General features: G+C 45.0%; 2 protein-coding genes across 3 annotated transcripts; both read right to left on the bottom strand.

The window, feature by feature from the left end:
- Positions 1-85: 85 nt before the first annotated feature.
- LOC311372659 (B-cell receptor CD22-like) lies at positions 86-3,848 on the bottom strand (the record flags this gene model as incomplete). Its single annotated transcript, XM_084489628.1, has 9 exons — positions 3,705-3,848; positions 3,318-3,521; positions 2,259-2,600; positions 1,911-2,162; positions 1,427-1,693; positions 896-1,156; positions 707-797; positions 569-629; positions 86-232 (listed from the first exon to the last, which is right to left on the bottom strand). Coding segments are annotated over exons 3-9 (1,374 nt in total), but the record flags the coding sequence as incomplete, so codon positions are not given.
- A 123-nt stretch (positions 3,849-3,971) lies between these two features.
- Positions 3,972-13,343, bottom strand: LOC311372658 (tripartite motif-containing protein 16-like). 2 transcript variants are annotated; one of them, XM_084489627.1, is made up of 3 exons: positions 12,247-13,342; positions 11,794-11,907; positions 3,972-4,124 (listed from the first exon to the last, which is right to left on the bottom strand). In XM_084489627.1, exons 1-3 carry the CDS (start codon positions 13,316-13,318, stop codon positions 4,030-4,032), a joined length of 1,281 nt encoding a protein of 426 aa, XP_084345753.1. In that variant the 5' UTR covers positions 13,319-13,342; the 3' UTR covers positions 3,972-4,029. The 2 variants fall into 2 exon arrangements, with proteins under 2 accessions (XP_084345753.1, XP_084345752.1); XM_084489626.1 differs by lacking the exon at positions 3,972-4,124 and adding an exon at positions 6,140-6,974 and having other exon boundaries at positions 12,247-13,343.
- Between the last annotated feature and the right edge of the window lie 2,893 nt (positions 13,344-16,236).

A 16,236-nucleotide genomic window follows, 5' to 3' on the forward strand; every position in this document is an offset into this window, starting at 1 on the left:
AAAAAATGTCACTCCCCTTTTTTCAATTGAGGGTGCAAACTATTTTTTGGGGGGTGCAATGCATGCTTATGCACCCCCGTAGAACCGGGCCTGCATTGGAGCCAGCCAATCGGTGGATGTGGACGCTGGCATAGTGAAGGTCATCCTGCCGTTCTATTGGTTCACTCTGTGCTGAAGGAGCCAAGCGATTGGTCCCTGCTAAGACGTTGTCATACACAGGAACAGGAAGAGACTGACAGGGAGAGAGGGAGAGACAGAAAGGTCCATTAGAAAAGCCTTTTAAAAGGCTTCATGCCGGCTGGCCTTGACCCAGAGCTGGCTACCGTCGCTGGGGTAGGACCGTGGATCCACCACTCAACCACTAAATTGAGGGTTTTTCCTTTCACCTCCAACAGCATTTCTTCATTGGGCATCATCTCTTATGTTTGCATATTGAAAGAGCAACAGACAAGACCACTCGCTAAAGAAAGAAGTCACGTTTCACATGTGGTTTGGGGCGTTGCCTCGGGGTATTTCCACTGTGTGTTCGTTCCATCATGGGTTAGTTAAATGACTTCCTGTGTCTCACCCCCTCCTCGGTCTCTGGCCGTCCTCCCAGCCCAGGGGCTTTTCTGGACGCCTTCTTTCTCCTGGGGAAGAGAACAGACGGATGAAGAAGCAACAGGAGAAATCCATGTCAAAGAATGAAGGGAGAGAGAGAATATACCTCATCCAGAGGAAGACGAGGAGGGCTATGGGGGATAGTAAGGCCGCAGCGGTTCCTACAGCAACTAGTGTGTGTGGTGATGGTGAGGAACCTGCAACATCCATAGGCCAGTATTAGACTGTGTGCTCAAGTCCTTAAACCTGACCCTTTGATACATCAAAGGTGTTGGTCTATCAGATGAACGATTACCTGTCACATAAATGGACAACAAGGTGGAATTATGACGTCCGATTCCATTATGCGCTCTGCAGTAATAGTTTCCTCCATGCTGGGATGAGATATGAGCGATGGTGTAGTTCTGTCCTGATTGTCCCACTGAGTCTTCACGGTCCTTGAACCAGGTGAAGTCAGCTGCTGGGTTGGCATCACTGCTGCAGCTCAGAGTCACTGAGCTGCCCTCCTCTATCTCACCAGAGGGACTTGAATACACAGATGTGTTTTTAGGCCCATCTGGAGGTCATTGTAAAAACATGTTGAAACATAACATGGATTAGTATTAACGATATTGACAAGAAAAGCTTTGAGAGCTTTTGAATTGAATACATGATGAATAAATATCTTAAATATGAGAGAACTGCTCCATATGACGTTAAACCTTTAGCATTTTAAACAGTACTCTCATATAAAAAAATAGCAGAGAGTGATGTTTGCCCTTTGGGATGATTCATGTAGACGAGGTTTAGATAATTCCTCTGTATTTGAATAGTGTGTTTTACTCACACTTCACATCGATGGAGATGGATTCTGATGCTGTCCCTCTCTCATTCTTAGCTTCACAGAGATATTGTCCAGTGTTTGAAGACTGGATGTGATCAAAGACGACCTGTTGACCCAGGCCCGTCACTCTGGAGGAATCATCTGTAGTAACCTTGAACCAGGAGAAGTTAGCTGCTGGGTTGGCATCACTGCTGCAGCTCAGAGTCACTGAGCTGCCCTCCTCTATCTCACCAGAGGGACTCACGCTCACTGAGGGGGTCTTTGGAGCATCTGGTGGCAGGTGTGTTGATAACAAGTGTTAGTTAAATGTATCACAAAAGTATTATCAAACATGTCAGGCTAGTATCATTGCCCTTTTCTTTAAAGAGTCACCAAAGACAAACATCAGACTGCAGTCACCACCTCTGGCTCAACAGTGTTATTGCAGTCACAGGTAAACTGGGCCAATCAGAAACAGATGAAGTGGGATGTAATATACACATGGTACATTGAACGGTGAGGGTCTTTTGGGGAGAGCGGAGGGGTCGGTCACTTCTGACGGAGCAGGAGTAGTTCCCAGCATGCCTCGGGGTGGCGTGCTCCAGAACCAGCTGGTTATTTGGTTCCTCCAACAGGGAAACGTTGTTCTGGTACCAGATGTAGAAGGGTGGACCAGTCAGAGGACAACTGGTGATACAGCTCAGTGTCACTCTCTGGCCCTCTGTCACCGTGGCAACAGGGGTCACGTCCACGCTCAGGCCTGAATAAGTAATATATAGTATATAATTAAACCGCTGTAGAGTCCTGACTGTTTAATATTATTAGTATTATTGGCCGACTATATATAAAGTATTACCTGTGACGGTCAGAGTTGTACCATGTAAATCACCTTTCCATTCATGGTTCTTTGTTGTGAACTTGAAGCGGTACTCTGCTGAATCTGTGACTTTGAGGTCAGTGATTCTCAGAGTGGAGCTTCGTCTCCTTTCGTCAGAGTACTGAGCACGGCCTTTATATTCAGAGTCTGTCTTGAGGTCCCTGGGCTGTTGATTATCTCTCCATATATACCAGTTTTTATCTGATGTATAGGTTGATCCATACGTTCTGTATGTGCAGGAGATGTCCACTGATGTTCCTTGCAGAACACACATGGTTCTGGTGGTGTAGGACACTTTGAAGCAACTGTATCCTAAGACACCTGAGAAAGGAATAGCACCGTTAGAGTTCTTGAAGCACTAATCTGGTGGAATTTGTAGTCTTAGTGTCTACTTGGAGAATAACTTTCTGGTATAGTTCAATGAGAAGATACAATAGTAGAAACTAAAAATATATACTATAATAGAAGCTGTAGTTTCTACTTATTCCTTCTGTATCACTTTACAAGGGTTAATTAATTAACCATTCATTAACATTAATTAAAGCAGTCATTAACTTTAACTTTTAGTGAATAACCAGTTCACTAATGGTCTAGTAATAATTGACTAATGGTGTTCATGTTAACTAAGGTATTGATTTATACATTAGTTCATATGGCTAGACTTAACCTTAACTCTAACTCTAACCCACAACCCTAACTCCTGTGCTAATATATATTAATGCTTATTACTGCATTTACTGAATCAACAGTAAATTAATGTACCCATATTGTCAAGTGTTACTATGCTTTCTAAAATGTATTCTTAATAAGGGTCCTCTTATATATTATGTAATTGATTGTCTTCCTACAGTAGATTTCGCCATGTAAGGTCCGATAGAGAAACTATTCCCTCCACCACAATGTGACAGAAAATATGTTTCTCTAATGACTTTCCATTCATAACACATGTAGTTATTATAGTTACTAATTCATAACACATAGTTATTACAAAAAGCTCCATAACATGTGACATATCATGTCAGTGTGGAGTCGACTTACACACTAAAGGGGAATGGAGGCGTTTGTATCCTTCAACAGCGCAGGAATAGCTGTCAGAGTAGGTAGGGTTTATATTTAAACCCTTCACTCCTTCACTGATATGCCGTCCGTTCTTGTACCAGATGTAGTTAGGGTTACCAGCTAGTTCACACGTGTGACCACTGGAACATTCCAGATATGGTTTGATATATGAGACCTGCAGATCTGGGTCCAAGAGAAAAACTGTTATTCATAATGGTTCAGATTACACACACACACACACACACACACACACACACACACACACACACACACACACACACACACACACACACACACACACACACACACACACACACACACACACACACACAATGTTGGGTAGTCTTATAAGTCATCAGAGTATACCTTTCACTGATAGATTCACTCCAGTTGGACCAGTAAATCCTGTCTGGTTTGTTATGAACCTAAACTTGTACCAAGCAGAGTCAGTGTTTCTCAGGTCTTTGATTATCAGGGTACACTTTCCTTTACAGCTGGACAAGCTGCAGATGATCTCTTCACAGCTGTGTTCAACACGACCTGCGTAGGCTGTATCACCTAGCAGTCCATTAAGTTGGTTTGCCTCTTCAGTAAACCACAGTCTTTCTACCGGAGCAGAGCGGTACTGTAGTTTGTAAGGGTATTCATACACACACTCTGGGTGCTGGCGGCGTGCGTGTGCGCGGTGATGTCAGCGTTCAGGAGGTCCACCTCCAGCCGGTCGCTCCGGTAGACGGCCCCCAGCAGAGCCCCCCTGCAGCGGGGCTGGGGGTGCCCTGACAGACCCTGAGGGTGGAGGGGGTGGAGGTCAGAGACACACAGACACCACAACAGTCCAGTGGTCTGGGGGGTGTGTGACTGCCTGCTCTAAAGGTTGTGGGTTGGATGCCAGGTGTCCCCTGTCTAACCCGTAGGCGTCCTGGAGCCAGACGGCCCCTGAGGCTCCGTCAGACCGTCCTCCTACGCGCGTCACTGCTAACAAAATGGACCCTTGTTTTGAAAAGAGGAGTGTGAGGAGATCTGTGTTCACCCAAACGTATACAACACATATTGAAGGAACACAAAGACACACAAAGGGAGTCTTCTTCTTCTTCTCCTTGATTATTGAGGCAGTTGTCAGGGACGCGGGAAGTCAGTTTGAGTTGGGGTTGCTGAGAGAAAGTATATATAATGACGTCATAATAAATGATGCGCAACATTCATGGTTTACGTAGTAATACGTCCAGCAACATTTGACACCAGTTTTAGAACGTTTTACACTACAGACATGTTGACCACCAACATGCCAAAGCAGCTATAGAACCTTATTCAGCAACGGACAGATCACACACACACGGAATGGAGGTTTATTTCTGATCAAGACCATTTATTATTGACGCCGGACTAAAGCCTAACGTAACAATAACAGGACGCGTTATTGACAGCCTAACAGCCTAACGTAACAATTTGAACTTAATGTAAAAATAAAGAACTTTTACTGAACGTGACAATAAATAACTTCAAGTTGAAGAACACACACACACACACACACACACATTGACTCAGTGAAGGCCGCACTCCAAAACCAAAATAAATAGAACTCTCCAAGGTGCTGATCCTGCTTGGCTGCATGGCGCACTACCAGATCTGTGACACAAACAAGAAACGTAACTTACTAAATGAACCCGTGGGCTCCACAATATAAATATTATAACCATGACCAAAGAGAGCCTGCACAGCGGCAGGAGCATCATAAGAACACTTTACCGACCTTAAGCAGACGGTAGAACAGCCAAGGTGGTCCTGCACTCAGGGGGGGTGGGAATGATGGGGGGGGGGGGTTACCGTGGTGGGGGGGGGTTTACTGTAGTGAGGTGGGGGGGAGTGTTACCATGGTGGGGGGGGGTGTTACTGTGGTGAGGTGGGGGGGGGCAGATGGAGAGAGAGAGAGAGAGAGAGAGACTAAAACATTTGTTGTTTTATTTATAATTTCTGATTAATATATTATTATTCTTAAGTAACATTATGTAACATTACATTATGTAACATTATGTAACATTATTTAGTAATAAAAGGAGAATGATGATGGGCTGAACACACGAGAACATTCAGTTGATCCACTGAGTTGTTTATTATCATTATGCTTCATGAACAAATACAACAGAAAAATGGTCCCTTACATGTACACAATAAACACAAGGACTGAAACAATAGAAGCTGCAGACTTTACTAATCATAAACAGGTGTGCACGTATCTTTAATAACTGAACATGTTCTGCGGCCGTTTGGTTCCCAACAGAACAAAAGGAATCAAGATTCAGTTTAAAGTCATTTACAACATGCAACATTATCCCATAGACCTCTTGGTTATTATGAATGAAATATAAAATCTGATTAGGACAACAATGATGATATCATAGTCCATAGAACAAACATGTTTATGTCTGAAAATTACAAATATATAGTTGCATAAAAAAACATGTGATTTACCATCAATAGGTATTTAATATACATTTCAAATTAAAAATGAGATCTTAATAAAAGCTGCTTAGCGAACCCTATGGGAGATCCTTAAAGTCTCTTCCTTTCATGATTCATCATCATCAACTTTTAGGAAGCCCCATAAAAAGGAGGGGGAGGGGGAGACGGGGGGGAGGAGAAGGGGGAGACGGGGGGGAGGGAGAGAGGGAGACGGGGGGGAGGAGGAGAGGGAGACGGGGGGGAGGGAGAGACGGGGGGGAGGAGGAGAGGGAGACGGGGGGGAGGAGGAGAGGGAGACGGGGGGGAGGGGGAGACGGGGGGAGGGAGACGGGAGGGAGGGAGACGGGGGGGAGGAGGGGGAGAGGGAGACGGGGGGGAGGGGGAGACGGGGGGGAGGGAAAGATGCGAGAGAAAGAGAGCGAGACTATAACTGCCCTAGAGACACTGACGCAAAAGCAGTGTGTGTGTGTGTGTGTGTGTGTGTGTGTGTGTGTGTGTGTGTGTGTCCCATGCGGCGTCCCGGCCGGACGGGACGCCGCATGGGACGTAAAGAGAGAGAGAGAGAGAGAGAGAGAGAGAGAGAGAGAGAGAGAGAGAGAGAGAGAGAGAGAGACTATAACTCACACAGAGACGCTGAGGACACTGAGTCCCGAACCCCCCAGAACCTAAACCCAGGGAGGAGGTCCTCCTGGGTGAAGGAGGTCCTGAAGGTGTGGATGTGTGTCAGTGTGTCTGAGGACCCTCCTCCACCTGGGGACACTCTGTAGAAGGACAGAGTGCCAGCAGGCCGGTCCAGATACACTCCTACTCTGGTAGAGCCAGCGGGGCGGAGACGTATGTCTGTCCGTCTACCGTTGTACCCGGCAGAGTAACCATCATCATCACAATAAAGACTCCAGGACTCGTTGTTCCCTCCAAGCACGCTGTCAACACCCCATCCTCTCCTTGTGATTCCTCTGTATGTCACTGCTATAGCAACACCTCCTTTCCTCTCTACCTCCCAGTAACAGCGGGCAGTCAGAGCCTCTCTACACAACACCTGGGGCCAGGAGTCAAATCTCTCTGGGTGATCCGGATACGACTGGTCCTCTCCGACCACCGTCACCTTTCTGTTGTCCTCAGACAGAGAGAGTCGTCTGTGGGCTGTGTTTGGGTCCAGTGTGAGTTCACAGGCATCTGACGGAGAACAAGACATGATGAGCTACTGAACCCTTCTGCATCTTCATCATCATCTTCATCATCATCACTAGTACTGCTGGAAGCATTGACATCTTAGATATGCTAGGATGCTAAATCCGAGGACGCTCAGGCGCTCAGGCACACACACACACACACACACACACACACACACACACACACACACACACACACACACACACACACACACACACACACACACACACACACACACACACACACACACACACACACACACACACACACACACACACACACACACACACACACACACACACACACACACACACACACACCCTCTTCAACACTTCAGACATCATAACTTGGTCAAAATTCAACCGTTTACCATCACTCAAACTATTAAACAAATCTACACATTTGTATCTTCGATAGTATTTAATCAGAATTTCGATATCATTTATACTTTTTTCAGAATCACAGTTTTAGTTTCACTCCAGATTCGTTCTCAGTTGGTCTCACTCTAGCCGTTTGCCTCAGCTGTTGCTCGTTGAGCAATCAGTGGACATCACAGCACTCTGGAGGAGTCTGGTTAAAGTCACGTGGTGGAGGGTAGTGTGGTCTTTGTTAGTCTCTGGCCGTTTCTCAATACCAAGTACGCAAACTACGGACTCGCGGACTTGGAAGTGCGTACTTGGCAAGTCCAGACTTCCAAGTACAGACTTCCGAGGACGCGAGTACGCACCTGTGACGTCACCACCTCAGCTCTGTTAACTGCTTTACGGCCTCATGTAGGCATACACTACTGAACAATTTAAACTAATGATATAAAACTAAACCCCAGCCTCTTTCATTTTAAAATAGTATGTCAATATTTGGAATGAATATAAATGAAAAGATATGCTTATCGTGTGTATAAGCTATTCACACAACTTTTTATATGTAGGGTACAGATGCGCGTGCCTAACTGGCTATGTAGTTGGAGAGTAGACTATTGATATAATAATAATAACGAATGAGCGAGAAATGACTCTATTAGAACACACACACACACACACACACACACACACACACACACACACACACACACACACACACACACACACACACACACACACACACACACACACACACACACACACACACACACACACACACACTATAATAAACAAAACCCCAGCCTCTTTAATTTTAAAATAGTATGTCAATATTTTGAATGAATAGGCCTACATTTTTGTTATATATGTCAAATGTTCCTATATATAGCCTATTATTATAGCTTACATACTAATATTTAAAAACAAGGGAATGCGAAATGCATCCTGGGATATTTAACGGTCCAAGTCCAGACAAGTCACCTCCGATGCGTCCTCGGTGGAACGGCCAGTTTAACAACGCATGGAGAACACACACGGGTTTTACGACTGTACTTGACTTGATGCGTACTTGGAATAGGAACAGTACTTGGGCTACGACTGATGACGTTTCACGAGAACGCAAAGTACACAAGTACAGACGAGAACGCAAATTCAGAAACGGCCTCTCTCTCTCCCTCATGGACTACAACAATGACTCTCAATTAAGCCACTCCTTCCCATTACAGTTACATCGCCAAACCCCCCCTCTCTGGCCGAGGGGGAGGCGTTGGCGTTCTTCATAAACAATCCCTGTCCATCACTGAACTGAACCTCAACCTCCCATCTATCTCATCCTTTGAACACCTTGCCTTCTCCCTCCCCAACTCTATCACTACTGTTCTAATCTACCGTCCTCTGAAGCCACACCCATCTTTTCTCTCTGAACTGTCTGAACTCCTCACCATTGCGTCCTCTCTCTCTTCCCGCCTCCTACTTACCGGTGACTTCAACATCCACACGGACAAGCCGACCGCCCCACTGACATCTGACTTCCTCTCCCTTCTCGCCTGTTTCCACCTCACCCAACACATTGACTTCCCCACCCATACCAAAGGCCATATCCTCCACATAGTCTGCTCCGCCTCCCTACCCGTATCTAACCCCCATCCTCTCCCCTTCCCACTCTCTGATCATCTCTGCATCCTCTTCTCCGCTCCTCTACCCTCACCCCATAATCCCAAAAAGCGCTCCATTTCCTACCGCAACATCAAATCAGTCAACCCACTCTCACTCTCCCAGCTCATGTCCTCTGCCTTCCCCCCTGACTCTGCCCCCTCTTCCCCTGACGACTATGCCATCATGCTCAACTCCATCCTTTCTGACTCCCTTGACTCCCTTTCCCCCTGGAAGACTTCCTCTGTCTCATTCACTAACTCCGCCCCCTGGTACACCCCGGAACTCCGCACCATGAAACAGACTGCCAACTCGAGCGGTTATGCAAGCGAACCCGCCTCACCGTTCACGCCGAAGCCTACAAACATCACATCTCCTCCTACCGTGATGCTCTCCATGCTGCTAAATCCGCCCACTTCTCCACCCTCATCAACAGCACCAACCGGAACCCCCGCATCCTGTTCTCCACCGTCAACAAACTGCTCCAGCCGCCGGACATTAATCCACCCTCCTCACCTGACCTCTGTAACTCTTTCCTCCTCGCCTTTAACCATAAAATCTCCCAAATCAACAGCTCCCTGACTGCCGCCGTTAGTAACTCCTCCACCCCCACCATTCCTATCCCCCCCCCCCTCCCTGACCACACACCCTTCCCTTCTTTCACTGCCTTCTCCCCTGTTGACTCCTCCCACATTTTGGACATCATCACTGCGTCCAAGACAACCACCTGCTCTCTCGACCCCCTCCCAACGACTCTAACCAAGGCTTGCCTCCCTGTCCTCACCCCCCACCTCACCACCCTCTTCAATCAGTCCCTATCCCTTGGTCATGTTCCCTCTGTCTACAAACTTGCCTCCATCACCCCCATCCTCAAAAAGCCCACCCTTGATCCAGCCAACCTCTCCAACTACCGCCCCATCTCCAACCTGCCGTTCCTCTCCAAAACTCTGGAACGCATTGTCACCGCCCAACTCCACACCCACCTCCGGTCAAACAACCTCTATGAACCCCTCCAGTCAAACAACCTCTATGAACCCCTCCAGTCAAACAACCTCTATGAACCCCTCCAGTCAAACAACCTCTATGAACCCCTCCAGTCAAACAACCTCTATGAACCCCTCCAGTCAAACAACCTCTATGAACCCCTCCAGTCAAACAACCTCTATGAACCCCTCCAGTCAAACAACCTCTATGAACCCCTCCAGTCAAACAACCTCTATGAACCCCTCCAGTCAAACAACCTCTACGAACCCCTCCAGTCAAACAACCTCTATGAACCCCTCCAGTCAAACAACCTCTATGAACCCCTCCAGTCAAACAACCTCTATGAACCCCTCCAGTCTGGCTTCCGCCCACTTCACAGCACCGAAACTGCCCTTGTCAAAGTAATCAATGATCTCCTCACCTCTGCAGACTGCGGTGCCCTCAACATCCTGCTTTTCCTAGACCTCAGCGCAGCCTTTGATACTGTACACCATTCCATCCTCCTCAAAAGGCTGCGCCAACAGGGTGTTGAGGGCACCGCACTTGACTGGCTCACCTCCTACCTCACCAACAGGCAACAGTTCGTCTCCATCTCTGGCCACACATCCACCCTCTCTCCTGTCACGCAGGGGGTCCCTCAGGGCTCGGTCCTCGGCCCCCTTCTTTTCATCTGCTACCTCTTCCCCGTACCACCCTCCAAACTGAAAACATTCGGTGACAGAGCCTTCTCCAGGGCAGCCCCCCCGACTATGGAACTCTCTTCCCCAACCTGTCCGCGACTCTCCCTCACTTCCCACATTCAAATCCACTCTAAAAACCTCTCTCTTTTCCCAAGCCTACGACCTCCCCTACCCATGACCACCTTCATCCCTGCCCCTGCCCATGTCCCCCTGACACCTTTCATGTTTTTTATGTCTTCCACAATGTAAGCGTCTTTGGGTCACTGAAAAGCGCTATATAAATTTCATGAATTATTATTATTATTATTATTATTAACAGTAGGACACGTATAGTTAAAAGCCTAAACAGCCTCGTTGGTGGATAGCAGCATAGGCTCTGTTTGATTGAATAAGGGTTGCATTCCTTGCCTACTACCTCCCACCGATCCACTGCCTCTCTGTCCTCTCCCTACGCTTCAATCACGTAATGATGATGATCTGACAATGCACGCACATCGTAAAAATAAACAAATAAGGAATGTATCACTACTTATTAATTGCTACTAATTATTATTACTACACATAGTTCATGCGTTATATAAGCACTAGCAAAAAAATAAGTGTGTTTGTTGTGTGTCAAGTTGTTAACTGATGCTATAGGTTAGACTACGACATAGTAATGTTACCAATAAAAAACATAAACATGACAACATAATTCACTATCTTGCTCGAGGAGTAATTACTCATACATGCTCACACTAATGGTTCAACGCAGTTTGAAGTTTGTTTGAAATAGCGTACCTCATCATCACCCGAAAGAAAACTCGATGAGGTAGTATTGGACGACATGTTGTCATAGCTTCTTGGCACATACCGCCTACCGTAGTTGCAACCAGGTTGCAATGTCCATTTTAAAAAGCAAGCACTGTTCGTTTGAATGCACTATATCATTTTACCACGAGATGGGAGTAATTCCTACTCAGTGTCCCTTTAAGCTATGTAGCTTTATCATGTTTTCAACCTCACTTTACACTGCAGCACTCACAACATTGTCTTCAGGGAAAAACATTTGACATGTTTCATTTTGTTCTGTAAAATAAATCTTTATATTTTAAGAATATTGAATGTACATTTGACAGCCCTAAATCAAACTAATCAGATACTTACACTTGTTTAGAGCTGATCTCAGGTCAGCCACCTTCTCCAGCTCCATGTTCAGTGTCTCCTCCAGCTGATCCTGGGATCTCCTCACGAGGTTAGTAGGGGGAGAGACTGGTGAGGCTACAAGCAGAGGAAAGCCAAGAAGAGGTTCAATATGAAGACCCTGATTGGGAAGACATTCAAGAACATGGTGTTCAAGAACACCACCTGTGTTCAGAGCAGAGTGGAACGATCACATCGTGTTTTGGGGAGACAAAAAACATAGGATTTCATTCATGTTCTCGAGATGATTGGTCTTGTTTTAGTAACAGTGATAAAATGGCATCAATTTTGGGTTCAATTGCTCTTCAAAAAGAATATGACCGAACAGCGGTATGGGCGGTGTGGCACAGTATCATACCGGAGACATTCTGGATCATTGGACAACCCTAAGATGAATCAAACTAAACAAACACTTACACTTCTTTACATCTGGTTTAGGGACAGGCACCTTCCCCATCTCCATGTTCAGTGTCTCCTCCAGCTGATCCAGGGCTCTCCTCAAGGTCCCAACGTATGACGGAGGACGGACCTCCACCGTCGTCCAGTCCCTGGTGGGTGGAGGATCCTTCAGGGATCTGAAGGTCTGGAGGAGGTGGAGGTGGAGGTGGTCTTCAGTGTGTGAGAGCTGCTTCACCTCTGATCTTCTATTGGTCAGATCTTCTATCTCCTGCTCCAGCTCTTTGATGAGGCCTTCAGCTTCTGTCTCTGTGGATTTCAGTTTCTCTTTAACCGTTTGGTTGTGATCATCCTGGCACTTTTCAACAGAGCGCTTCAGAGCAGTGAAGACCTGCACACCATCGGCTATCTCTTTGTCTGCGTCTGCTTTGCTACGTCCCACTGTGTCTCTGATGTCCTTAATCTTTAGTTGTCTCTCCTGGATCATCTGCTGAACTTCAGCCTCTATCTTCCCCAGCTGGGCCGTCTTCACTTCATATTCCTCCTTTAGAGGTACAACAGGATGGGACTTGTGGTCACCCTCTGTGCAGAACAGACACACACACACCTGTTCAGTCTGGCAGAAGAGATCCAGGAGTCGGTCGTGTTTCTTACACATCCTGTCCTCCAGACGGTCCATAGGCTCGACCAGCTGATGTCTCTTCAGGCCTGCGACTCTCTGATGAGGCTCCAGGTGGGTTTGGCAGTAAGACGTAAAACACGTCAGGCAGGACTTCACGGCCTTCAGCTGGGTCCCAGTACAGACGTCACAGGGAACTTCTGCTGGTCCAACACAAGGCTGCTCTTTGACTCGTACAGAACTTCTAAACCGATCAACCATCCCTGATAAGAGGGTATTAACCCGTAGATCAGGTCTTGTGTGGAACAGCTCGTTGCAAGCAGGACATTTGTACTGGACTTGGTCATCCCAGAACGTTGTAATACAGGTTCTACAGAAGTTGTGTCCACATGGTGTGGAGACTGGGCTGTTGAACACATCCAGACAGATGGAACAGGAGAAGTCCTCTTCAGACCAGGAAGTAGCAGAGGCCATTCCTAGAAAACATGGATAACAATAGTAAAATAACAGTTTGAACTCGTTCAAATGCAAGTGCTTTATACGTTATATATTTTGTTGTTTCAAGCTGAAATCTTCATCCAATAGGAGGTACAACATGAAGTCCTGCAGACAGGACAGCTTCACTGAGGATGAGGGGTCAATATTTTGGCCTCACCTTACAATGTTTGTCTGATTATTTAGTTTAATTTAAATTAAAGGATTTATACATTCTCAAAGTACATTTATATCAATTATTGTCTAAAATATGGGATAAGTATGTGTCCAAAAACAACGTTTGCATAGGGTGAGAAGTCTCAGACTTCTGCCCAGTTGAAACAGCCGAGTGTCACAACGCTACACTTTCACTTTTAACATGGAAGCACTTTTTCTGTCCCTGAAAACAAACTAGAGGTTCAAATACAACGTATCCAAATGACACAAAACCACAACATTGGAAGTTATTCAAACAGTCATGACGTCCGTAATCGATTAATTGCAGATTTGATCTAATAAGCATATTTCACTGACTGAAGTGATCTACTGCTTTCATAAGTATTGCAAAATGAAAGTCATAGACACCCTCAATTTTGAAAAAGTGAGAAAGTCTGAAAAGCATTTTTTTAACGAATACAAAAAAGTAGTCCCTCCTGGCTGCAAAGTGTACGGCGGTTGCTATACAACACACGGTAGCGTCCTTCAGAGAGAAGGCTAGAGACGGTAGCTTGGTTCGCCGGCAATTTAGCCTACTATCGAGCAGTTCACTCACCGTGTGCCTATTGCTTTACAACATTTCCACCCTCTCCATCAATCAACATTTTAGGCTTCAGTAAACTATGCTATTGCTTTTATATATAAATAAACAACAGTTCGAGTTAGGCGCGGAGTGATACTGAACTCTGTAAACTGAATGGGCGTCATAGCTGCGTGTATACGCTCAATATACAACAGTTGGGAACCAATCAGATCGCTTGATTCAAGCCACCCGTTTTATAAATTCTCATAGAACTAATGCTGTAAATTGTACAGGGAACCCTCTAACCTGAATGGACTTTGAAGGGTTTGAGACCAGAGTTCTGTCAGGGTTAGAGCCCTAGAATCCGGGTTGGAGTCCCAGAGAAAGTGGGTATACCACGTGGGTATACCAGAGAGACTGTTGATCTGATCTTAAATACATTGCACTTTCTAAAATGCTTTTTTAACTTTAGCCTTTATTTCTATTTATTTTACTCTTTTTTTTTTATTTTACTATCTATTATTTTCTTTTTATTGTATGACAATGTTAATATGTGAAGCACTTTGAGTCTGCCTTGTGTATGAAAAGTGCTATATAAATAAAGTTGCCTTGCCTAACCTGGTGCATCATTAAAAATATTAATGTTTAAATTAAGAATTGACCCCAAAGCACTTCATGTACTTTTTTTTATCAAACATGACCAACAGCCTGTCAGCCTGTTGGTCATGTAAGTACCAATGCAGTATCAATGCATAGAACAACACTGCCACCTACTGGTTGAGGAGGGCGGGCCATTTGTGAATCACGAGCTATTTGCTTGTGGATCTGTGCGGATCTTCGACAAGAATGTCTCAAAAATGCGTAAGTGAGGAAAGAGATGCGCGTGCGTGAGTAATGATCCACAAATGCTGAGTCATACTTCACGAGCAGAATTTTCAGTTTTGCAAATGGCTTTTTGTTTTTACAAATGGAAAATTGTTTATTTACAAAAACACAATATATTTGTACTTTTTTATACTTTTATATATAAGTATGTAAAAACCAAAATACAAGTTACAAATTATAAATTTGTATTTGTGGATAGCAAAACACGTGTGCAAATCAAAAATATTTGTAGATCACCATCTGTGCGTTTACAGATATTAATGAGACAAATTTAAGCCCATACTATTCAGGATGGGACATTGCAGACATTCCAATGTCATGCCTGTTAAATGTGTGATTAATGTGCGGCTATCGGCTTTAGAAACTGGATAGATTACCATGTCTACATCATCCTCTGGCCAAATCATTTTTAGGGTAATTTGAAGGGATTGTAACCTTTTCATCAAAGACCCGCCTCTCTCCTCCTCATTAGCCTTAAAGCTACAGGAACGTTTGTGGAGCTCATTGTGGGACTGGCCCGTAGCGGCTGGAACTCTGCACCAAGGATGAATTTCGGGAATGAGTCTTCAAATACTGTATTAGGGGCCACTAACACCGATACAAAGGCATCCGTAAAGTAGCATGGGCCCTTTAGTGCCCCACTTCACTCAAAAAGAACAGAACAGTGTAATATGACTGCATGATTAATATGACTACATGATTAATATGACTACATGATCAATATGACTACATGTCTAATATGACCACATGTCCAATATGGCCACATGATTAATATGACTACATGATTAATATGACTACATGATTAATATGACCACATGTCCAATATGGCCACATGATTAATATGACTACATGATTAATATGACTACATGTCTAATATGACTACATGATCAATATGACTACATGTCTAATATGACTACATGATCAATATGACTACATGTCTACTATGACTACATGATTAATATGACTACATGTCTACTATGACTACATGTCTAATATGACTACATGATTAATATGGCTACATGTCCAATATGACTACATGATTAATATGACTACATGTCCAATATGACTACATGATTAATATGGCTACATGATTAATATGACTACATGATTCATATGACCGTGTGATGTCTAGAGAAAGCGCATTCTGGTTACAAAAAGGTTACAGAAAGCTTAGCTGAAAGAAGACAGTGCACGTGCGTATATTTGCATAACGCGATCTGATTGGGTGACGGATCCGTCGCTGCCTGAAAAGTTAAACTTGACGGACGGACCCACAATGCACTTCGGGAGCGTC

This window comes from Micromesistius poutassou, assembly GCF_964030765.1.
Source record: "Micromesistius poutassou genome assembly, contig: SCAFFOLD_5415, whole genome shotgun sequence".
NCBI lineage: Eukaryota > Metazoa > Chordata > Actinopteri > Gadiformes > Gadidae > Micromesistius > Micromesistius poutassou.

Coding starts and splice junctions, on each gene's coding strand:
- LOC311372658 (XM_084489626.1), bottom strand. CDS start 13,318: ATGGCCTCTGCTACTTCCTGGTCTGAAGAGGACTTCTCCTGTTCCATC. Junction 11,908..12,246: donor TAAACCAGATGTAAAGAAGT/GTAAGTGTTTGT, acceptor CTCTGCTTGTAG/CCTCACCAGTCTCTCCCCCT. Junction 6,975..11,793: donor GAGATCAGCTCTAAACAAGT/GTAAGTATCTGA, acceptor GTTCTCCGTCAG/ATGCCTGTGAACTCACACTG.